The sequence below is a fragment of the Eleutherodactylus coqui genome, chromosome 2 (genome assembly GCF_035609145.1).
Source record: "Eleutherodactylus coqui strain aEleCoq1 chromosome 2, aEleCoq1.hap1, whole genome shotgun sequence".
Lineage (NCBI taxonomy): Eukaryota > Metazoa > Chordata > Amphibia > Anura > Eleutherodactylidae > Eleutherodactylus > Eleutherodactylus coqui.
Window position 1 is genome coordinate 226453525 of NC_089838.1, and position 26192 is coordinate 226479716.

Sequence of the window (26192 nt, forward strand, 5' to 3'; positions counted from 1 at the left end):
TGAGCTTTGTGAAAATGAACTTTGCTTGTAATGCCAAGCAGCGCCACTGTAGTGGAAAAGAAGCTGTCTGCCCAACAAACAGCTCATCAGCAGTGGTCCCCGACAGCAGACCCTTACCGATTTACTATTGACGGCCTATTCTAGGGATAGCCCATCAATAGTTTACAAGTGGACAACCTATATATACACATATACACCTCTGTAACTACATATATACAATTTATTTTCCAGACCATAAACCCATTGACGTCTTCAACACCCGAGTTGTAGGAAATGGAAATCTTGTTATATCTGATGTGAAGCAGCTACATGCAGGGGTTTATGTTTGCCGAGCAACTACTCCAGGAACTCGAAATTACACTGTAGCAATGGCTAATGTTGTAGTCTTGGGTAAGGCTTTAAATTTGGTTCATCATTGGTTTGTTGCACTAATGTCACACTGTAGCATCAATTAGGAAAATAATATGTCATTTTTTTCTCTCTTTCTTTGTTTTTCAGTTTAGAAAACTCTTTCAGGCTAGAAATTGGGGAGATGGGTTTTGTCTGTTTGATACGTTCATAATAGACAAATAAACATTTGGTCATTGATACTAGATCAAGCATTGATGGGATGGGGTGCGTTTTCTTTCACTGTGATTGACTGCTATGGAGATCTTGAATGAGAAGGGAGGATTTTTGGTGGCCAAGGGAGAGAAAAGCAGCCACGTGAGAAGCTAATACGACAATAGTAACTGTCAACCATCTGCTTCTTGTACCTCCAATTAAAGTCTAGAGTACAAGTGGTTGAGATTACTAGAGAGAGAAACCCTGAATGGAGTCATTGTATATCAGTTATCTTTTATAGGGATACATATGTATAGCTGGATACTTGACTTATAAATTAAATATACCCACTGCTAAAACTGGGTACCCAAGCAATACATCTTCAATTGCTATAGATTTTTTTCTTTTAATTCTGGACTGGGCATGTGAGTGATTCACTAGGAATTTATTCAGAAGATGGTAACACATGCTGCCATCATCTGTACAATACTGTAAGGAATATAAGCCTCTGATCTGATATTAATCACCGGAGAGCACATTTGTATATCTTATCAACATGTCTGTTTAGTAATAAAGTAGATTTTGTTTCATTTACGGTTCCTGATTTTTGTTTGGCACTAAATATTGGTGATCGATCAATGTGATAAACCAGAATATCAGGAGCCAATTTTAATCATCATGTTTTGATCTATTATTCTCATGCATTAAGGCTAAATGTTACACATTATGGGAAGAATGGCCAGGTGCAAAGAATATGTAACAAGGGTCTACATCTTTGTCTACACAGCACCACCATCATTTATTGAGAGGCTAGAAAGTTTGACAAGACCACGTGCGGGAACTGCTCGTTTTGTATGTCAGGCGGAAGGAATTCCAACCCCCAAAATCACCTGGCTGAAGAATGGCAGAAAGATACATTCCAATGGGAGAATAAAAATGTACAGCAGGTAAACGGAGTCTACTTCAAGTATAGTATACAATGCCACGACTTAGTTCTTGGCAAGTTAGAAATACCTGGTTTTCAACTACTGTTCTCCAGCTCTAAGCAGTACAATTGTTTGCTGCAGATGCAATAGTGTTGAAATGGAGCTGATGAGGACAGCAGACTTTTTATTTTGCATTTACCCATTGCAAAAAAATGATCATGGCTGTCACAGCTAATGGCGCTTTTACACTGAGCGAGAATCTCACGATTCTTGTTTGCCCAAGCAAACAAGCTGGTGGTGTCTTCATCAGGTCAGTTGCAGAATCATGCAGTTCTTGGTCACTTATCGCTCAGTATTTCACTTTTTTATGTGAAGCACTAAACGATTAGTGTTTAAACCGCCCGAAAAGTGAATGAGCCAATGCCAATTTTTACGCCGGCTGAAACTAAACAATGAACGTGAAGCGCACGAAGCGCCGTTCAGTCGTTGGCTTTCGTTTAAACTGAACAATTAAACGATTAGTGTTTAAACCGCCCGAAAAGTGAATGAGCCAATGCCAATTTTTACGCCGGCTGAAACTAAACAATGAACGTGAAGCGCACGAAGCGCCGTTCAGTCGTTGGCTTTCGTTTAAACTGAACAATTATAGTTCACTTTCATTCGTTTGAATGATTTTGTGAACGATATCGTTCCGCCTAAATGCACCATAACACTCTTACTTGAGAAATCCCATCTTAGCAGCACAAGAGGGCAAAGGTAACGTATCCCATAGAGTCTGAGTGTAAGGTTATTGCATTACTTGTAATTGCTACTGGAAGCATGATCGTTTATATAGTATTTCAACTTTCTAATCTTTTCTTCCTATTGTAGCAAACTTGTAATCAATCAGATCATCCCAGAAGACGATGCAGTCTATCAGTGCATGGCTGAAAATAGCCAAGGCTCTGCCATGTCCCGGGCAAGGCTGACTGTTGTGATGTCTGAAGACAGGCCTAGTGCTCCACGTAACCTTCGAGCGGAGACAATGTCCAGTTCAGCCATTATACTATCGTGGGAAAGGCCTCTGTATAACTCAGAGAAAGTCATTGCTTATTCTGTGCATTACATGAAGGCGGAAGGTAAGAATAAGTGAATTGCAGCATGTGTTTATGAAAAGCCTATAGGTTTCTGACAGCTGTATAAGGCCTTTCTCCTTGTTGTAAGATTTTCTTTCCCTGAATTACCTTAGCTTTTAATTAGGGATATGCTATTAACCCCTTAACAATCAGAGTGTTTGGGTTTTAAATGATCAAAGACTTTTTGGCAATTTTGTGGATATGGTGGTTTTACCAACCTCAACTTCTTAATTCTTGGGCTACAAAAATATTTTTGCAATACATGGAGCTATTTCTGAATATTTTTTTTATAGATTTTTTTTTCTTTAGTTTTATTAGGGTTAATGTGTACAAAATGTTAAAAATATATATATTTTTTATTAAGTTGGCAAATTTACACTACAATAAATTGGACTACATTCCCTGTTTTGGTTGTTTTATATATATGAACAGTCTTGTTTGTGTTGCATGGGTTCTTTTCTTTATTTCTATTTTAGAATTTTAAATTGTTACATATTTATTATAGTACGTCCCTATATAGTCAGAAAAGACTTCTGGGCGCATTCAGTCTTTATAATTTTTTTCATTTTGCAGTTTGCCATTGAGAGTGAGTAATTCATAGGAGCCTCATTTACAGTCCCCTTTGGTAACATTATCCTCTGACTTAGCTGATCTGAGTCTCTTAAGACCTAGGGGCTCAGCCATGCTGGAGGACACCGAATGAACACTATTTAGTGTTTATTGAGCAATATATCTAATATAAAAAAGTTTACAGGCTTTTTCTTGCACCGCACTTTGATCCCTTCGTGTGATCTTTGATGTATGATTTTGGTGCCATTAGATTTGTTACATCCTCACCACTGCTGTAAAATCATAACATTTGATTTTGATACATTGAGTGACTTGTCAGGCAAGGTCAAAGTTCCTATGTTAAGTCTAGCGGCGCTGTTGTGCTTCACCCAACAGTGCCACCAGGGAGAGTCAAGCGTTGATGAGCGACGTTCATATCAAGTATTTACCAGTTTGACTTCTGCCATGTCCCCAAAACATGGAAGACCAAGCCGCGGATGGCGAACAGTTCCTGCCGAATCCTCGGCTCGAAAGCTCTTAAAACATTTACATTTTATGTTCATCTAGCAAACATTGGGTCAATCTAGTAGAGAAAAAAAGACAGAAGTCATTATAAACGTGCTCCTACTAGCTGGTGCTTTAATCCACAACGCACACGTGCATATAATCATAAAAATCTTTATTTATACATATTCTGCAGCGCTTACAAGACAGGGGGAATAAAAACTAAACAAAACCACGTTTACATGAAGTAATCAATTGATGGAAACAGTAGGGGTGAGGGTCCTGCTCCAACAAGCTTACATACTACAGATAATGGGGTGATACAGAAGGCAAAGGGGCTGGAGATGTTCAAGGTATGGTGAGGTGGAGAGTGAGGGATGATATACACATAGACAATAGTCAAATTGAGCCATATAGTGGCTGAATCGGTATGACTGCATGGGGAGGTTGATGGTGGCTAGCAAGGATTGTAGTCACCAGGACAGGGAGCATGTTATCAGGCGGAGTAACAAGGGTTTGGTTTAGGAGATATGGTATGCCTCCCTGAAGAGGTGCGTTATTAGAGCATGCCTGAAATTTTGTTTGTTAGTGATTGCCCGGATAGTTTTCGGTAGCACGTTCCAGAGGACTGGAGTTGCTTTGGAGAAGTCTTGGAGGTGGGAATGAGAGTTTTCGAATTAAAGGGGCACATGGTCTAATTTTGTTAGCAGAGCAGAGGGCGCGGGCTGGGTGGTGGATTGAGATGAGGGAGGCAATGTAGGGCGGCGTGGTGCTGTGGAGAGCTTTGTGGATGAGGGTGATGAGTTTAAATTGCATTCTGTATTTGACAGGTAGCCAGTGCAATGACTGGCACAGGGCAGAGGCATCCAAGTAGTACCTAGACAGGAAGATGAGCCTGGCTGCCGCATTCAGGATGAATTGGAGGGGGAAGAGTCTAGTGCAGGAGAGGGAGCGGGTTGCAGTAATCGAGCCAAGAGTGCATGACGGCAACAGTGAGCGTTTTTAATGTGTTCACAGTGAGAAAGGGCCAGATTCTTGCAATGTTCTTGAGGTGCAGCTGACATGTTCAGGCCAGAGATTGGATAAAGGGGGTAAAGGAGAGATTGGAATCGAATATAACCCCAAGGCAGCGGGCATGCTGTCTGGGAGTTATGGTGGTACCACATACTGAGATGGAGATGTCGGGATGAGGTCGGTTAATAGTGGCAACAGTATGGAATTAAAGTCTACCCAAAGCAGCGTACATGTATTATTAGGTTAAATGATATATTGATGTACAAATGTTGCATGTGTTTTATCTTAACCGATCACTAAATTTGCTGGCTATATGTACTAATACTTCTACCATACTCATACCTTAATCTACATGCTTGTTTAGCTGTGGAAATTAGGAAATTACATTTGCATGGTTGATAGAGATTGTGTTATCTGACTTTGCCAGTAGTAAAGTACTACTAGCATTTAGTATATCAAGTGCACAGAGTCCTTGTTTTGTTACAATGCTTTTATCTGTTGAATAGTTGTTTCTTTAGGTATGTTAAATAAATGGAAAAAAATCAAACGTCTTTTGTAACTCTGTCTAGTTTACATGTGCATCATGATATTTTCTATAGAGATGCATGCAATTTAGTATATGAGTAGTTCTATATAATAAAAAGAGATGCTGTTCAAAGAAAACCAACAGGTGTTCTTTAAAAAAGGAGAGATCTTGCATTTAAATTAGCGGGTTAGTGCGCTGGGCAAACGAAAGGTCTGATGAGAGTACATGAGTGTATTAATTCCTTGTTAGCAATTTGGAAGCTCTACAAAGGGTGTAGTGATTCTGTTTGTAGGCTGGTCTCACCCCCTATTATGGCAATTTCATCAGGCCTCCACATGAGGCCCAGTGGCTCATTCACTCCAAGAACAAGGCCTTTTAATTTGAGCTTAAGGATCTTGTTTAGCGGGTCAAAAATCGTGCCACGACATTCCTAATTAACAAACTATCAACGGCTCTGTTGTGAGATGCCAGTAATCTTGTCTAATTAAAATGCTTTTTAGTCAATTCAGAAATGTGGGAAAGCTTAATAGTGGAATTTGGTTTTGGGTTTTGTTTATAAATTTAATGGTAATGGGCGGTGGGGGAGTTTTGATTAAGTTGACACGCATTTTGGTGTGAAATGGACTTGAACCACAACAGCCTTCAACAACCTTATTCCGCTTACCAGTTCCTATGTATAGGAATTAAGACACAACAAAGGGAATCACAGCAATGCAACCCTCTGCATATTTCAATATGAATTGCTGAAATTTTTCCTAAGCTCATTAAGACACAACACATTTATAGAGTGCATTCTCTGTCAGTGCCCCTGCCTTCATCCTATCCAATGTCTATAATAGATTTCAACTATATAATCGCCCCTTTTACAATGCAACTTTTTGTGTAGTTGTTGTTTCTTATAAAACGGCTTGTTCTTGAATGGTGCAGCTCGGAAAACGTGGTTTGTTTTTCCCAACGCTTAATCACAAGGATTAGGAATGAGGGAATTATAAGTGTGTAAATGGCCCCTCGATTAGCCATGTTTTTCCCCTCTTCAATGGAACAGTTTACCAAAACTTGTTGTGACTAGTTGTGGAACACAAGTCGATTATTGCTTTTAATACTCTAGAGTTAAATGTAATTAAGGCTAGGATATAACAAGAAACAAGTTTCTATTGCACTACAAGCATCCTGTGTGTAATTGTGATTTTTCTGCATAGCAGTTCTATTAAGAAGAAGCTTGATGTTATCAAGGGTTTTAGGCTTCAACTTTAAATGCAATGTTGCTTTAGGCATTGGCATTGCTTTGGCCACTGTCATCGTTTTGCTTCCTGATAGTTTTATAAAAATCTTATTTAGCATTTTCAGATAACTGTGTAAGTATAGTATTCTGGTGGTAACCTCACATATACAATATATTTGGGTTTTTTTTTTTTTATCTAAAAGGACTATAGACATTTGCTTTTAGTCTGTAGATCATAATAATAATTGAATGTCAATGGGGGCTACTAATCAATTCTTCAACTTAGTAAGAACTAGACTAGACAGATTGTGATTTTAAACTAGATTGGTTTAGAAAACCTATTTTCAAATGCCTAATTTGGGAACTTTGAATTAATAGGGAGGTTATAATTGTTTTTAGGACCTCGTCTATAAGTCAGAGCAAAAAGCAGCTCTCCAACAGCATTTCTCACTATGGAGAACCAGCCACAATCATGGAGTAAACTATCAGCACATTGATTTGAATAGAAAGTGATTGATGCTTTATATTTCCCGTAGTGGCACTGCCTGAGAGATGAACACTTCTCCCACAGTTTAAAGTTGATTATTACGGGTTCCAGAAGCAGGGCACCCTGTCTAGTCGAGCTGTGTCCAAACAATCTGAACTTATCCAAATGTGTTTGGCAGTGCTCCTCTCCTCCATTTCCAGTCATACAACTTTCATGTTTTTGCATGTTAGTGGGGAATCAGAGAATGATATCTGGTCACAAAGCAGTTACAATTTAATATGGATGAGGAGCAGGAAATGTAATAGGAAGCATCACTGCTATTGATTTCAATGGGAGTGAAGCCAACTATTCCACTTCCGGGCCTGACCACCCATGATGATGTCTGGTCCAGCTGAGCAGGCTTTAGGATCAATGATAGCTTATTGGCGGGTATGCTGAGCAACTGATCCCCACCAATCAATACTAAAAGTCCAGACTACCCCTTTAATGAATAAAATAAAGCTATAATGAACATAACATTGAAACCTTTTGTAAATAGATTGTGTTGTAGTTAATGTCCACCTCAAAGTAATGTGTGAGAATACATACTGTGTTTATTTTTGTTGTCCCATAGGATTAAATAATGAGGAATATCAGGTGGTTATTGGAAATGACACTAATCATTACATTATTGATGATTTGGAACCAGACAGCAACTACACATTTTACATTGTTGCCTATATGCCAATGGGTGCAAGCCAGATGTCAGACCATGTGACACAGAATACACTTGAAGATGGTAAGAGATTCTTACATTTTCTGTTTAAATATTTGGATTCCCCATGGAATAACAATTCTTAAGCATCTCTTTTTCTAACACTACATTGTGCCATTTCTCTGTTTTTCCTCATAAAGGTTTAAAAATAAGTTGACAACTGGGAGTTACCATTCCTTTGTCGAAGAGGTGTGTCCCTACACAGTCTGATACTATCAGCACTGATTGGTCAGTGTAACTTTTGAAGGGACACATCCCCAACCAGTAACACCCAGTTGTCAACTTCTTCATACATTTCTAGGAGGAATAACAGAGAAATGGCACAACACAGAGTTCTAAGAAAAGATGCTCCAGAATTGTTCTTTCATAGGGAATACATTTTTTTTTACTAAAACAGACATGTCAAGAGAGGTAACAGGTCTTCTTTAAAATGAATTCCTCATAATTTTCACATAATGCTAATCTTCGTGCAGATAAATATTCCATTCAGGAAAAAATCCTAAGAGCCAGAGAGCCAATGTGCAACATATTTGCTGTTGTTGGCTTAGTTCTTGGGTTGTTGTGTTGTTGTCTATGACCAAGTCTATTAGTTGTTAAATTCAGATTAGTTGAATTTGCTACAGTCAACAGTAATTTGTCAATTGCTGTCTTAACTTAATACAATTAGAACATAAATAACATTTGTATGTTGCTTCATACAGTGAAATCGACCCAAAAGACCACCTCTTGGGGAAGACCCTTTCCTAGACTAGATTTTTCTGTGACAGATTTTCAATTCCCTTATATCTTATGTAAATTAACTCTTTTCTTTGAGAAGCCCATCCCTAATTTATTTTCAAACATCTTTTTATTGGTTTTGACATGTAAACAGTTAAGTGTTCCTTTTACTTAGTAACAGCAGAGGTAAATACATAGATTATGCATGAGGCAAATAATGCAGAAGTGTTCCCGTACATTAAACCAAAAAGTAGAAAAATAAGGCTAAGTGTGTGTGGGTAGGTATGTGATTGTATATGTGTGGTTGGGGATGATTGCGGGTTTCACAGGCAAGCATCAACTCTTGTAGAGGTATCTGACAAGTGTTTAATATTAGTGGCAATATCATATTACAGCCAAGATGACTAGGGTTTCACTCAAGTTTGGGTGGTCATCTCAAATGGGTTGCACTGTTCTTTTATATGCTTTATCTATATACATATAAAGATAAAGTTGGATGGTCGCTATACAATATGACAAATACACATTGTTTTATCTTTCCAGTTCCACTTCGAGCTCCAGAAATCAGTTTAACAAGTCGTAGTCCGACAGATGTTCTAATTTCTTGGCTTCCCATTCCACTTATATTCCGGCGAGGAAAAATTATACTGCATCGTTTATCCTTTCGAATGAGCACTGAAAGCTCTATCCAAGTTCTCGAACTTCCAGGGACAACACATGACTATTTCTTGGAAGGTCTGAAACCAGATAGTGTTTACTTGGTTCGCATTGCAGCAGCAACAAAAGTGGGGTGGGGAGAATCCTCAGTTTGGACCTCACACAAGACACCCAAAGCAAGCAGCATTAGAGGCAAGTGCTAAGTCAAGATTTATCATCGGGGGTTATATCTTTCACTGTACCTGGCTACAAGTTATGTATGTTTATCTCAACATGTAATCATTCTCTAATATGATTCTTTAATGAGAATTGGTCTCTTCATTAGTAGTGAATATGAAAGTGTGTGTGGTTTCTATGTATGTCTATTAGTAGATACAGAACCACTTACAGATGTTATTTCCTCACTGTTATCCTGTTAAATTGCTCCACTCACAACAAGAACAATTCCAATTATAAAAGTTTGTCTGGGAAGTTCTAGGAAGAGACTGTCAAAGTAACCATAAGGTTTCTGTTTTGTTCTGTTAGGCCTCATGTCCACGGGTAAATTAATATTTAAAATCCGCAGCGTTTCTCCCGCACGCGGATCCGCGCCCCATAGGGATGCATTGGATACCTGCAGGTAGTTAAATACCTGCGGATGTCATTTTTCCCGTCAGGCGCAGATCCGCGTGCGGGAAAAATCCGGACATGCTCCATTTTAGTGCGGGTCTCCCGTGGGGACGGCTCCCGCAGGCTTCTATTGCATCTTATGGAAGCCGTCCGGATCCGCGGAACATCCACACCATAATTAAAACTCACCTGTCCTGGATACTGCAGGTCTTCCTTCCTTTCTGGCCGGATCTCTTTTCTTCGGCCCAGTGGATGTGCCCGGCGCATGCGCGCGTCACGCTGTCGGCGTGCCGAGCACATCCGCCGGGCCGAAGAAAGAAGATCCGGCCGGAAAGGAAGGAAGAACCGCAGCGTCCGGAGAGGTGAGTTTATTCTTATTTTTTGGCCTCATGTCCGCGGGGCAGGAGGGACCCGCTACGGATTCTTCATGATGAATCCGCGGCAGGCCTGAATTTCCCCGTGGACATGAGGCCTTAGAGTTTTATGATATAGGAAGTTAAAATTGGAGGAGAACCCTACACAATTAAAGGGGTTGTCCCGCGAAACAAAGTGGGGGTATACACTTCTGTATGGCCATATTAATGCACTTTGTAATGTACATTGTGCATTAATTATGAGCCATACAGAAGTTATTCACTTACCTGTTCCGTTGCTAGCGTCCTCGTCTCCATGGTGCCGTCTAATTTTCAGCGTCTAATCGCCGGATTAGACGAGCTTGCGCAGTCCGGTCTTCTTCTTTTCTGAATGGGGCCGCTCGTGCCGGAGAGCGGCTCCTCGTAGCTCCGCCCCGTCACGTGCCGATTCCAGCCAATCAGGAGGCTGGAATCGGCAATGGACCGCACAGAAGCCCTGCGGTCCACCGAGGGTGAAGATCCCGGCGGCCATCTTCGCACGGTAAGTAAGAAGTCACCGGAGCGCGGGGATTCGGGTAAGTACTGTGCGGTTTTTTTTTTAAGCCCCTGCATCGGGTTTGTCTCGCGCCGAACAGGGGGGCTATTGAAAAAAAAAAAAAAACCGTTTCGGCGCGGGACAACCCCTTTAAGGATACACCAGTGCCGTCTGAGGTTAAATAAGATCAAGTCAGGTAAACTGAGAACTGGGGTCAGAGAGGCCGTTCTTACATGACAGCCTGAGCAAACAAGGCTATAGCACCAATTTAATGATTTTCTTGTTCTGGGTTTACGGAGAAGCCTACCAGTGGCTGGACTGGATATTCCAGTCAGTTTCCTGTCTTGTGATTACATATTTAAATCTGTTAGTAATTTAAAGTTCATATGGCATAAAGAGTATTTGTCTCTAAAGATATATAAAATAATACAATTATACTATGAAAAGCTCTCATAGGGAATGTCACCCATTCTTCTACAGATTCTGAATGATGTTTACGGTACTTTATAATAATAATTCTTGCTTTGTATAGTGCCAGCATACTCCATAGCACTTTTTAATCAGAAGGTAAATGTAAAGACAAAATCAAACATTATATCATAAAAAAAGAACAATTCAAACAAGAGATGTGAGGGCCCTGCTCGCAAGAGCTTGCAATTTACTTTGTCATAATTATGGATTGTAATTATGTATTTTGTGCTGATTGGTTGCCATCTATTCAAACTAAACACCTGATAACTCGTAAGAGGCCAATATTAATTATAGAAATCTTCATACAATGTGATTTAGTAGCCTGAAATTTCACTATTCTACCAAAAGTAATTGGACACCTGAACAACAATCAGAAGTAGTATTTATTTACATATGCGATACTTAATGGGGCCTCCTTTGGCCATAATAACATCAGATACCTCTATAGCAGTGATGGTGAACCTTTTAGAGACCGAGTGCCCAAACTGCAACCCAAAACCCACTTATTTATTGTAAAGTGCCAACATGTCAGGGGGCGGGGCTTATCATGACGTATGATTTTTACCCCTGTCGTTCTTAAAAGGACAGGGCTGTTTCAAAATAGACAGGGTGCAGATTTTGACTGCTTTTGGATGCGGAAATGCTGTGGAATTTGCCACGGAAATTTCCGCTGAGGACATTCTGCAGCATTTCCACCTCGTGTAAACATATCCCAGCAGTGATATTGACCCCCCCAGAGTGGCGCCAGCAGTAAGGGTGACCCCCCCGGAGCAGCCCCAGTGCTAATAGTGACCCATCCCAGAGCAGCTTTAGTGGTTATAGTGACCCCGCACAGCGGACCCAGCGGTAATCGTGACACCGCACAGTGGCCCCAGTCGTAATAGTGACATCCCACAGTGGCCCCCCAGTAGTAATAGTGACACCACACAGTGGTAATAGTGACATCCCATAGCAGCCCAGTAGTAATAGTCACATCCCACAGCAGCCCCCAGTAGTAATAGTGTCACCTCACAGCGCCCCCAGTAGTAATAGTGACATCCCACAGTAGCCATTAGTAATAGTGACATCCCACAGTGGCCCCCAGTAGTAATAGCGACATCCCATAGTGGCCCCTGTAGTAATAGTGACCTCCCACAGCGGCCCCCAGTAGCAATAGTGACATCCCACAGTGGCCCCCAGTAGTAATAGCGACATCCCATAGTGGCCCCTGTAGTAATAGCACCCCCCTCTGAGACCCAAATTTCCTGCCCACCCCCCACCTCCTCTGCTTGGCGCTGTTGCTGCCACTGATCCCAGGAGCACACTATGACGTGCTGCCGGACACCTCCTCCCCTCCCTGCTCTCACGGAACCAAGTAGGAGACGTCAGAGGGGGGTGGGGGGTGGAAGAGGATCCAGGCTGCACACTGACATCACAGTGTGCGCCGGGATCAGCGCCTCTAGCAGCGCTGCTGAGTGAATACCAGCAGGGGAGCTGCGACACCCCTGCCAGTATTTACTAATGCGGTGAGCGGCTGATGGTGGCGAGTGCCAGCTGGGAAGGCTCTGAGTGCCGCCTCTGGCACGCGTGCTATAGATTCGCCACCACTGCTCTATAGCATACTTTCTGCGAACATCAGAACTGGTATTTCCATCCATTCATCCTGCAAATGTCTTGACAAGTTCTCCAAAAAAAGGTGAATGCTGTTCATATTTTCTGACCCAACGTTCCATTTCATCCTAACAATCTTTAAAAGGGTTCAAGTCATGGCTCTGTGTGGGCCAGTCAAATTATGGAACATCCATATCCTCAAACCAACGTAAAATAAAGTTGGATTTGTGACAAGGTGCCTTGTCTTGTTGGAGGTATTGCTAACTATTCCCAGAGTATTGCCACATTGTCAACAGCACATTACTGTCTAGAATGTCAAGGTGCACCTCCGTGTTCATGGTTCTTGCTAGTATAACTAAGGGACCGAGACCATGCCACGAAAAACATCCCCAGAACCTAGACCATAATGGAAACTCTGCCGTACTTAACTGCTGGCATAACGCACTCAGACATAAAGTGTTCTCCAGGCATCTGCCACACCCAGGTACGCCCATCTTGTTTCAAGATGGAGTAGCATGATTCGTCACTCCATAGAATTTTCTTCCATTGCTCAACTGTCCAATTAAAATGCTCCTCGCATCATTCTTTAAGAGAACTCGCCAGACGTCTGCAGGATGAATGAAGGGAAATTACAGCTGAAATGTATCAGACATTAGTAGAAATTATGCCATGGAGAGTATCCAATGTCATTGGGGCCAAAGAAGGCCGCACTAAATATTAACATATGTAAAGAAATGCTACTTTTGATTCTTGCTCAGTTGTCCATTTACTTTTGGTAGGAAAGTGAAATTACAAACTGTTTACACTAGAGTATATATTTCCTGTAGTGATGAGCGAGCATACTCGCGAAGGGCAAGTGCTTGAGCGAGCATTGCCCTTAGCGAGTACCTGCCCGCTCGAGAGAAAAGGTTCGGCTGCCGGCGGCGGGCAGGGAGCTGCGGGGGAGAGCGGGGAGGAATGGAGGGGAGATCTCTCTCCCCCTCTCCCCCCGCTACACCCTGCTGACTGCCGCAACTCACCGCTCCCCCGCGCCGGCACCCGAACCTTTTCTCTCGAGCGGGCAGGTACTCGCTAAGGGCAATGCTCTCTCGAGCAATTGCCCTTAGCGAGTATGCTCGCTCATCTCCAATTTCCTGTATGACACTTTTTACTACATGAACATCACTACAGAATACGACCTTCATTTTTTATCCTATATTGTAACCATTTTTTAAAGAGGTTTTCAAGTCCAAAGCTATTGATGACCTATTCCAAAGATAGGTCATTAATGGTAAATCGGCGGAGTCCGCCACTTAGGATCCCCACTGATCAGCTCATATGAAGGAGCATACGGACGGCAAGTCTCAAAGCATTTTCAATTTTGCAGTGGCCCAGCATGGTAATGCAGCTGTCACCCATTCACCTCAATGGGAAAGGGCTGCACTACCATACTGAGCCACTGCAGAATGGACAGTGCTTTGAGACTTACGGCCAGCTGCAAGCTTCTTCACATCAACTGATTGGCAGGGGTTCTTGGCTGTGGCCCCTGACGATCTGCTATTGATAATCTATCCTCAGGAAAGGTTACCAATAGGTTTGGACCTGAAAACCTCTTAAATGTTTTTACAGTCAATAAAAATACCGGTTAAAAAGGTTTTTTCATGTCAAGGTGACGGCATATTGCCAGGATAAGCCCTCACTGCGATTAATTCTGAAAGTACAACTTTATTTATAGCACCAAGATCCCCAGAATTACGGTTGGATCCATTGAACTGCACAACTATAGCTGTAAGATGGCAACAGGATCCTGAGGACACAGCAACAATTCAAGGTTACAAACTGTACTATAAGGAGGAAGGGCAACAAGAAAGTGGACCTATCCTTCTGGATGTCAAAGATTTTGATTACAACATTGGTGGATTAGGTAAGTGCATGTCCTTTACTGGTAATTCTTTTTTTGTAATGTTCTGTCAGTGGTCCATTCCATTTTTTCTATGTAATGCAATATAAACTTACATTGAATAGAAAAAGAAAATCTTGACGACAGAGAATCAACCTTTGTTGGATGTTATCTGACAAGAATGTCCATCTATAATACAAAATATTGATTTTCTCCATACCTTTGACTGCAACTCAGAACTGCATTAAAGTGATTGTCTCATGAAGGTTGAAGTCACTGGTTTCACACATCCCCGGCAAACAGCAGCTCTGTGCTCTAGCTCATAGTGGAGGAATCTGAGTAGGGGGCACCTTCTATTATTATGTCCATATGCTTTAATGTGCCATAAAACCTTCAATAAATCAACTGGTCAGTCTAACTATTATTGTTCTACCTACTTATGGGGAAGTATTTGCAAATGTGTGCAGTTGTATAGTGTAAATAGTACATAATAATTGTACATAGCTAACACACAATTTAATTGCTAAAGGGAATCTGTCAACAGTTTTGACCTTGCAAAACTGCTAATAGTGCTAGGTAAGAGCCATGTAGGGGGGATTAAACATAGCTTTGGCCATGATATTACTATCACCAAAAGTCAGAAAATGATGCTCTATTTCCCCAGCGTTCCGCTGTTGCAAGTGCCTCGCAGGTGAGACTCATCCCTTAAATACTCCCCCTTAAAGTGGCAGGATATTTAATGCCGGCGAGCGATTAAAGCTCATACAATGTAGCAGGAGCAGTTCGGGTCCTCGGCTGTTAATTCCTAGCCAAGTACTTGGAGGAGAAGACATTTTTAACCATTTTGCCTTCTTTCTTGCAGACTACATAGCGATCAACGAGTGCTTTGTAGTGAATAGAGAAAGCGGAAGTGCCACTTCCAATATTTGACCCTAGCAGACCCTGGTCAGCTTTGTTAGTGACTAATGTCACTACAGGAGGATGTTTTTCCTTGTAACTGGGGCTCCTATGGATGCTCCATCTACAGTGGGAAAGTATCTTAAATTTCACAATGTGAATGTCCCCCAGTGGTCTTATGTGACGTCATGGGGAATATAGATATGAAAAAAAGTTACAAAAATGAGTTTAAAAAAATGACAGCATAAAAAAAAAGTATGTGTATATATATATATATATATATATATATATATATATAGGAAAGGACCCACCATTAATGCCAACCTAAACTATCAGCCGCATGCACCCTGTCTGAGACTTTCCAAATTATATATCAAAACATCCGAAACAAAATGAGGAACCCATTCCTGTACTTTATCATAAATATACTAATTTAAAAAATAAACAACTATACATTTTTAAAAAATATATTTTTATATGTTTTTTACCACTAATAAAACTAAAAAAAAGGACAACAAAATCAGTGAAAATTTATATAAAAATAGGCCTATATGTTAGGGGAGGGGGAACACAGCAAAAATAATTTTGGTACCTAAGGGGAAAAAATAGGGCAGTAAAACAATCACATGGGTAAAAGCCCTAAAAAGTGCCTGGTCCTTAAGGGGTTGAATATGCTAAATGAACACTGATTGACGTGCTATAATATCAAACAGTGCTTGTTTACAGGCAGGAAATCTGTCCTAGTAAAAAGGGCCCTTAGATTGTGACAGTAAACAGATTGTCTTTCCATCTCCTTCCATGTGACATTTTAATTCAGTGCTCTGCATGCTTCCTGCCTTTTGAGAACAGCAGGTCAGAATTGTGAAGGAAAACTCTCCCGGTAATGAGACTAAGAGGGTGTGAATCACAAATCACTATTTAATGCTAATGGTGCTGTGACCAGTGCAGTCAATGAACATTACAGGAAAAATGGCTGAACTAACACAAAATTGAGCTTGATGAATTACTATCATAAAAAATCAGTATGGGTGATTAATCAGCTTAGCTTTCCAATAGTCTTCTGTGGGTTTCTGAATGTTAGTCAAATGAGAGGTATGCAGTTAATTTTTTGAGGTATAAGCCTCCCACCATTTTTTATCACTAAAGCATTAGATCTTCAACATTTTGGGGCATAGCTACTTAAACTGGTGTTTCATATGCCGGTCAATGTAAACTATGAGCCGGAGTTAGTGAGACACGTGTTAAGAGGTGTAAGACTCCATGCTTCAGACTGAAACCTATGTCAGATTCGAGCTGTTGTAGGTTTTAGCTATAATGTAGATTACAGTACATCTGGTGGGCCAATGCTCACTAAAGCTAGGCCCTGCCCACTTTTTGAAAAAGTGGTGGGGATCGGCATATTGATTGAAAGTTTGCAATCATTGTGTAGCATAAATATATATATAATGTCTAATATAGCCATTGCACAACCAACAGGAAATAGTTTACTTGGCCTTGATCAAATCTTTTATGTAGGCTTAAAAATAATCATTTGCCAACCTAAAAACTCAAGGTGCAAATCGGCATTGGCCACAAAGAACAAGCACAAAAAAAATGAAAGACAAGCGATTTAAGTGATTGAACCTAAGAAAAAAATTAGTGATTATAGATATAAATGTGTGTTGCTCGAACATTTAGTACTCACTACGCACTTGAGCAACATGTAAGTTTAACAGTTTATCTCACGTGCTAAGGACACTTCAGAGTTTAAGCAGCGTTCCATAACCTTACGTTTTGTAATTCCCTTGCTTATGTAGGGTCAACATATTAGCAATTATTCATTCCATAAAGTCCTTTTATGAAATCAAAATTATTTTATTTAGCAAAATGTAAAGCAGATGTATTGTGTTGGCAATAATATATGACAGCATAAGCACCAGTTCCCTGCTAGAAGTGTGATGTGAAGTCTCCACTTGACGTACCAGAAACCTTTATTGCAGATTCCGGAAGTTGTGTTTTTCATTCTTTCATTTCAGTTTGAATGTGTCAGTCTTTTAATGGGTTTCTTTGTGGCAACCACTTTGAAGATCAAGTTGTCCGGATTTCATTAAATGGTTTAGAGGAAAATGAATTATGTGGCCATTTTCATGAGGTTCAAGATAGCTTTTGTTGTTGGAGAATTTATGCAGACTTCTTCATGTCAGGTGGGAGTTTGGATGTAGAGGTCAGGGAGTACTACTTTGAGGAGGAATAGGAAAGAAGGCGGGTTGATGACCCCAGAAAAAGACTACTTTAATAATGAAACATTGGGGATTGCCTATTAAAAATGCATTCTACTTCAAGTGCCACTTTAGAAGGATTAGGAGGAAAAATGATTCTTGCAGCACCAAAATGAAAAGATTTCATTAGGCACAACTGAGATGCCACCTCAGTTTATTAAACGGTCTGGTACAATCAGAATGGACATAACTACCGTAATAAGCTGGCCCAGGAACTAATGCCAGATAAGTGGGCTTCAGTACATTCAATGCACTTTGAGACGTTGGGCTTTTACCACTAAAACCAACTGACTGGTGGCTTTAGTGATCAATGCAAGAGCAGTGCATATTACAACCACTCTCATTTGCATATCTTCTTTCTCAGAGGACCACAGCATAGTCTACAACTCTTTGGGCACCAAGTTGGCAGTCTACACAAAAACTTTATTTCCCCAGATGCACTTCAAATGCCCTTTGTCCAGGCAACCAGTACTGTGCTTTTCACTGCAGAAGGGAGAAAAATGCTGAACAGTCTGATAGGTGTTGTGGTATGCCACAAATAACAAGTAGTAGAAACATGGTGGCATTATTACATCAGCGTGATCCATGTGGCTATGGCTTCATGTTTACTGTTTGCCTCTTACCTCTCGCTGCAAAAGGTCCCTTTGAGATTGTTGGAAATGCTTCACTGGGGCCTTCATCTCCACTCTTCCACATCTATGGTGTATGGACTGATTGGTTGACAGGGCGCTGTGTCCCCTGGTTGGCCAATCAGCAGTGGTATGAGTATATTTAACCTGGTTACGCCCATTCCTCAGCGTGGATCATTCTCTTGTCTACCTGTTTATGTGAGGATGTGTGCTGTGCAGCTCTCTGTCTGGATCCAGTTTGGTGCGGTAATCTAGCTCTATGTTGTGTCAGATAAGTGTAGTCTGTGTGTTGGTGCTTGAGTTTAGACTCTATGCTATGTTGGTGTTTGCCTGGATCCAGATTGGAATCCATGTTTTGTTTGGTGTTGTTTATGCCCCTCCGTCCATAGGTGTGTGGAAGTCTCAATCCCGTTCAGTCTAAAGATGCGCATACACCTGGTCTTAATTAATCCCTTTCTGTCTGTAGGTGTGCAGATGCCTGGTCTGAATGTATCCCTTGCATCCATTGGTGTGCTAACACCTGAATCCATGACTAGTTTGGTGTGTGGGGTGTGTATGAGGTCGTTTATGAGTTGACTACCTGCGATACTTTCCATCTAGGGACAGACTCAGCCCTTAGGTACGAGATGTAGGGCCATTCTTGTGAGGGCGATCATAACATTTCCCATTTGTCAAGAAATATCACATTTCTATTTATTATTTAGACATGTTTCTATTATTTGTTAATCTGCTTCTACAGGTTGCATCAGTAAACTCGTACATTTTGCACAGTTTTCCTTTTTTTATATATATAACTACTATAGGAAACAAGAAGTCATTTTTAATCATTAGACAGCTCCACAAAAATAATTTGGATTTAATCCCTTTTAGCCTTGAACATTTAGTTGAATTATGACTGTGCATTTTGCGGGTTGTGCTTTTGCTATATAGTCTTTTGTGATCACAGAGGGGTCTGGAAAGCCCCCTCCTTCCTTATTTCTCCAGGGCAGGAACAGATATTCAGCACATAGTTTAATGACATTTTTGTTAAAAGAAGGGTAAAATCTCCTGGGATTGAAGAGGCCAGTAGGTGAAAGGTGATGGAGAGGCAGTAAAGAAAAAGTGCAGCTTTGTTTCCTGGCTGGAAGCATTCAGTCTTCCTTCTTTGCAGATGATAATCTTGGCTAGTGGCTCACAGAATTCTCTTATGTCCCCTAAATCTGGTCTATTTCAAAACATAAAATGCGTGCTTTAAGTTATAGCACATAAACAATCCTTTTACAAACCCTACCAATGCCAAAGAGCCAACTCACAAAATGCCCAAAGTAGGCTACCTTGTACATTGTAACACAAACAAAAATCAGTAAACCTGTAAAAGAAAACCATGAGTCCCCAAACATTGAATTCCAAGAATAAAATCTAACATGTTTGGATCTTGCAGTATTTTATTATGGTACCCATAGCAAAAATCACGTTTCCACATGCTATTTCTGTTGATGTGTGGGTGTTAAAGTGAATGCGTCATCTACAAATGACTTATTATATAAGTCATGTTTTTATATTGAACATATATTTTTTTTATTTTCTATATAGCAGTCTATATATTTTTTAAAAATTATAAAATCCTGCATTTTCACCCCAACGACTAAGCCTACCAATAGTCTGACACTCCCTGTTGCATAGAGAAAACTTTTCTGCAGTCATTTAATTATCATAGGCATGAGTACATTGTATATAGATAACACAAGGCTCATCATTCACAATAGGTGATGGATACAGGTTATCTACTTCCCCTCCCTGCACAATGATCTCCATACAGGTTACAAAACATACCTAGAACAGCCTAGACATCATTGGGTCTCCTCCTGTCCATTGTGTGGATAGCCCATGAGGCTTCTGTAAAGCATATCTCTGAATGCTGTTAACCACAACTCAGGCAAGATGGCAGCCTACATGGTCATATACAGAAAATAGAATGCAAAGAAAACTAGATAGTGAAACATATTCAATTTTTGTAATATGTTTTTATTTTCTGATTGTAGATTTTTTTAAGTCCCCTCAGATTTGTAAAGTGCCTTTGGAATATGTTGGTACCACTGTATATAATAATAATATTTAATTAGTAAAGAATATAGTTTAGGGTGGTTTCACACTTGTGTCAGAGGTTCTGCCACAGGTCCGGCTCAAAATACCGAAAGAAAAAGCACTGCATGCAGTGCTATTTCTTCCTTTTAAAAGTTGGGCAGCTTAGCGGAAACAGTACGTACCTCATTACAGTCAATGGGGTCCGTTCTGCGTTGTTTGGTTCCATTCTGAGACGGATCCGTTCGGCCATGGAGATTCCCCTTCATCGGCCCCTGTGCATGCAGCCTTATTCTGTCGGTTTTCTTTTTCCCTTTAATAACCTTACTCTTATACTAACCTTTGTGGAAATCCTAAGGTTAAATATGGATACGTTTATATCAATAACCATTGACATTTATTAATATGGTTTCTCTTCAAATAGCCAATGCGATATTTATGCTGAAGTTTACTTTGCATTTAACATAGAAGTCAGTAATCCAATATGCTGTGAAAACAGTGGGAATTTTTCTGCCTGTGGCACTTCTTTCTGGGAAATTCAGGCTCGCTTCTAAAGAGATATTATCTGAGGCATAAACTTTCAAGTACAGGTTGCATAATATAGAAATAAGAATGTCGCTCACATATGCTTTTAAAAAACGTACCTAAATCGGTCTGATGGACAAAATATTTATTTACATTGGGTATAAGACACACTAGTATATTGCTTCCATATTCATTATCCATGGACTTGTACTAAACGACCAATACATATCCATACGAGCTCACAGCTTCAATAGAATGGCAGCTTTTCTCTAGCAGATCATTAAAAAACCCATAAAAACAAAAACTTATATTGATATCTCTTGTGATGTTAAATACTTTAGTATAAAAAAAAGGCGTATTACAGAGGTGATGATACAGGCACTGGCTAAACCGAAAAATATTTGCAAGCTTTTGAGGCTACTTAGGCCTCTTCACCAGGCTGAAGTCCTGATATCTCATAAAATAGAAAAAGCTGTGCAGCCTTAACCCATTCCAATCCAATTTGTATCCTGGTTTTCCTAGGGGGCTTACTCTTTTTTTGCCATTAACAATGGCGCTATCTGCTGGCTAAAGCCAGTACTGCATGAGGTGACATGTTGGATAGGCTCCGACAGCAGAGAGGCTGGCAATATACAGTAAGAGAATTCCGACGGACGTCTTCCAACATCGGAGCGGTACAGCCTTAAATCATAATGTCTTCAGACGTCAGACAGTGGATTGGAAAGGGTGAAAATCGAAAGTGCCTCTTGTGGAAGATATATTGTGTGATAAGCATTATTTGTGCGAAAACACACGGAAATGTTTTAATATAAAGGGCATATAATCTAGAATACCACCATATATAGGTAGTTAGTGGGGTAGTACCCCTGATTATGCGTCCCTTATATAAAAGAACAACTTATGGGCGGTTTTGCAAAAATTAAGCTTATCATACAACATACAGTATCTTCCACAAAAGACACTCAGGATTTTAAAGCTACACAACAATTTTTGCATTTTAATAGATCTCAATGAAGTTTTTGTTTTTATGGCCTGCTAGAGAAAGACTGTCTTTCTGTTGGAGCCGTGTGCTCTTATAGGTACTAGCATTGGCCATGCTAAATGAGTTCATATTCACTGTAGGAAAAGGGAAAGCCCTAAAAGCTGAATCCCCTACCTAAGAACATTTTTTCTAGGTGGTCAGCTGGAATTTACAAGCTAAAACTCAGTGACCCATATATAATATATAGCAGAGCTCTGTTTTAGAAAAAGTTAAACCTTAGGGCTTATCCCTTTATAAGATGCCACTGACTTTCTGTGAAAAGGAGGTTTTTGTATTTACTAAGTCTGCAAAATGTAAATATGCTTGTTACTAATAGTCAGATCAATGTCACTATGGCCATATACCATGTGAGACCCCAAGTCATATTTATAGCAACTTACTCAAAGTTGTCATTTATTACCAGTGATTGCTGTGGCGTAAATGTATTTTAAGCCCCCTGAGGCACTAAGTGGCTTAACCATTAACTTCCCAGTTACCGGTTAACTAAACAGCATTGTCCTGCTGGCCTCCTATCTCGGTTTTCTTATAGAAAAAAAAAAAACTTAAGCCATTCTTAAGGAGGAGGAGAAATATACGAACAGCCAAGGAAAAGGAAAACACTTCATATATGCTAATCAGACTTAGCTACCTCTCCTCTGAAAGGCAAGTAAATGTTAGGCTGGGTTTACTTGCGGCTTCTGAATTGCATTTCTTGTACTGTAATTGCCATTCAGATATTGCAGTTTTTCTGCAGCTGCTTTGCTAGGAGCTGAGCAAGGGCTGCAATTGTTGTCTAAATCACAGCATGCTAGAATTCTCTGACATCTAGTAAAGGTAAACTTTAAAACAACAATGTATGCTGATTGTGTGGGGAACAAGGCCATTATCATAGACTGGTTTAAGCAAATAAGGAAGATGGAACAACACCTCTGCAGCGCCACCCATTGGATGGCAACATTCCTGCAAATCAATGTCCGACCCTTTATACAAGTCTTATGGAACAATGATTGTGATTTGACCTCATTGTTGCATAACCTGTATAAAGGGTCAGACATTGACTTGCAGGAATGCTGACATTCAATGGGTGGCGCTGCAGAGGTATTGTTCCATCTCCCTTATTTGCATACATTTCCCAGCAGATCATGAATGGCCTTATAAGTCTCCTCACTCACCTTCTAGGTGATCTCCTTAAGGAGTGACGCTACCCCTCCAGACTAGTTTAATACATGACATCAATTGTGAGATGTCTTAAGAGTGCAACCTTTTACCTTTCTGCTTTGGGAGTATTAGAGATTTTCCACTATGGTGATTCATTGCATTATGTATGGACACTTTACATACAGTAACAATTCAGAAAAGAACTATAAATGCTATACTTACGAATCACAGATGTAAATTGGCATACTGTTTTTTTTTTTTTTATCAGCTCTATATAAAGGCCCATGGGAATCTGAACGAGAATCATTCATTGTAAATGCTGCCAGTGACTGAATAATGAGCAATAATTGATTTGCTTAATCGTTGGTTGTTCAGGTTTTACAGACATAAAAACTAAATGACAATCGGCCTCTGTAAATAGGCAGTCGTTCATCTCTAAATGACCGCCTGTTTACCGTGAATGGAAGTGGGCAGCCAGAAGAGATCTCTGTCCCGATCTGCCTCCATTCACTGAAGTGATCATCGCGCCTGCGTGAAGGCACAGAAACGATAATCACTGGGACAATTGTTGGGTGCGTAGTTGCCCAACAATAATTCTGTGTTAAAGGCCCCTAAGCCCCTGATTTTATAACAAGTAATGAAGTTATACGTTGCAAAAGCTGATTATACACTTCAGATAGCAATTGGTCAGACACTTTTTTGGCGGACAGCTCTGCTTGTCACCCCCACATACACATTCTGAGGGTGTATGTGATCTTAATAGAGAAAAGGGGAATACGTCACTGCCAGACATTTCTGGCAGGTGCTTATCTTCACTGATAACAAAAGGAACAGCATGTTGAAATCCGTCAGCCCGATCCTTCTTTTCTCGACATCTGCTGTAAGGCGAAAGTCGGGACAGCACCATACATATTATTAGCTGGTTAGCCAGTCCCACAGAATCCAGCGGGTTCAGACTACATTAATCTACTGTGCACTGGCATGTTAAGAAAACAGAATTCCTAGATTGATAAAGTAGATGCTATTAGAAGATAGCCCCATTCTGACTTGTCATGTCTTTAAGATCCCCCAAGAAGTAATTTGTTGTTAGGTCTCATCTTAGAGCTGTTAGTATGATCTATTCTACTTCACCTTTTACTGTCAGTGAAAAATAAAACACATAACGTGGCGGTACATGTCTGCAATTTTTTGGTGCTCAAAGATTCAAATCGCTGAGTTGTGCTGTCAGACACTTTGAGTAAGGAATAATACTATCAGCCTCTCAGTTTTAATGTGGTGGATCTTTCTAACTTGATATTACTTTATCATCTATCTATAGACGCTGTCAAAAAATAGTTTTGATGTCCATAGTATTGCTGTGCAAAGGAGTGTACAACGTGCTACCATATAGTTACACAACTGAATGACTACAGAATGCTCCTAGGGCGTAATGTTAATGAATTACTACCAAAATGAGCAAGGAAATGAGTGGGTCCTTGCATACTATATTGTATTGACGGGCATAACAGATTGAAGATATAGGGGTTTTTGATACAGTCTTCATACTCAAAAGTTGGTGCTGTCCCTGCCCAGCAAATTGGCAAATCTGAAGCATAAGAAAATGTCCTATTTAATCTAGGAAAGAAAATCATTAGTAGCCACTAGCTCTCTGACAAAAATGTTTATATTGTAGCTTTCCGTATCACTCTAAGGCCTTAGTCACACGGGCGTTTTTTCCCGCGATTTGCGGATCGCATGACGGATGCGCATCTGCAAATCGCGTGACCGGGGCCGAAAAATCGCCCGAAAATACTGCTCCTAGCCGCGTTTCAATAGAAACGGTCCGGAGCTGTCCAGCGCATTGAATTCAATGGAGCCAGCAATACAGCCGGCTCCATTGAAAGCAATGCGCTGCGGGCGATCGCGGGATGAATTTTCGGGAAGGGCTTAATTATATAAGCCCTTCCCTGCAATTCATCCAGAAATGTGTAAAAATAAAAAATATATATATATACTGACCCGGTCCCGGCAGACGGAGTTCAGCCGCGGCCGGCGGCAGTTCTCTGAACCGCTCTCTGTAGTATTCAGCAGCCGGGGATTTAAAATCCCCGCCTGCTGAATGAGCTGCCTCTGATTGGTCACAGCCTGACCAATCAGAGTCAGCTCTCACTCACACCCATTCATGAATTCATGAATGGGTGTGAGTGAGAGCTGCCCCTGATTGGTCCCTGCGCTGAGCCAATCAGAGGCAGCACTCACTCACCCATTCATGAATTCATGAATGGGTGTGAGTGAGAGCTGCCTCTGATTGGTCAGGCTGTGACCAATCAGAGGTAGCTCATTCAGCAGGCGGGGATTTTAAATCCCCGGCTGCTGAATACTACAGAGAGCAGTTCAGGAGAACTGCCGGCGGCCGTGGCTGAACTCCGTCTGCCGGGACCAGGTGAGTATATATATATATTTTTTATTTTTACACATTTCTGGATGAATTGCAGGGAAGGGCTTATATATTTAAGCCCTTCCTGAAAATTCATCCCGCGATCGCCGGCAGCCCATTGCTTTCAATGGAGCCGGCTGTATTGCCGGCTCCATTGAATTCAATGGGCAAACATCGTTCTTCTCTGCCACAGCTGTTACAGCTGTGGCAGAGGAGAATGATTTGTCTAGTATATGCTCTCAATGGGGTCGGCGCTGCTGCCACCGGCCCCATTGAGCGCATATAGAGAAGAGAACAGGAATCGCAGATCGCAGATAGGTGCGATCTGCGATTTCTGTTCTATAATTTATCGGACGAGCGCATAAAAAGCGCTCATGTGTCTGATACCATTGCAAAGCAATGGTTTTATAAAATCGCCGGACGCATGCGCTTGTGCAAATCGCACGAAAAAACACCCGTCTGACTAAGGGCTCAGTCAGACAAGCCTTTTTTTTTTTGGCGTACCGATGTGAAAAAAAAAATGCGCAAAAAGAAAAAAATCGCTCCACGCATTAGCAGAATGCGTGTGACCATGGCTCCATGCCCATTGCTTTCAGTGAGGCCGACGCTACAGCCGCCAGCCCCATTGAAAGCAATGGGATGCAGGCAACCCCCGCAGTGCTTTTTGGGGAAGGGCTTGAAATATAAGCCCTTCCCTGAAAATCATCCCTAGCTTGTGTAAAAAATAAAAACAAAATATACTCACCTCTCCGCCGCTGTCTCGGCTCCAGTGCGTC

General features: G+C 40.9%; 1 protein-coding gene across 1 annotated transcript in view; it reads left to right on the plus strand.

Annotated features, from left to right (window-relative positions):
- PRTG (protogenin) overlaps positions 1–26192 on the plus strand; it is a 101441-nt gene that overhangs the window by 39449 nt on the left and 35800 nt on the right. The window contains exons 6-11 of the mRNA XM_066589967.1: positions 232–390; positions 1331–1490; positions 2340–2587; positions 7500–7664; positions 8901–9206; positions 14287–14475. Of these exons, the coding sequence (XP_066446064.1) occupies positions 232–390; positions 1331–1490; positions 2340–2587; positions 7500–7664; positions 8901–9206; positions 14287–14475 (1227 nt within the window). The remainder of the gene's footprint in view (positions 1–231; positions 391–1330; positions 1491–2339; positions 2588–7499; positions 7665–8900; positions 9207–14286; positions 14476–26192) is intronic.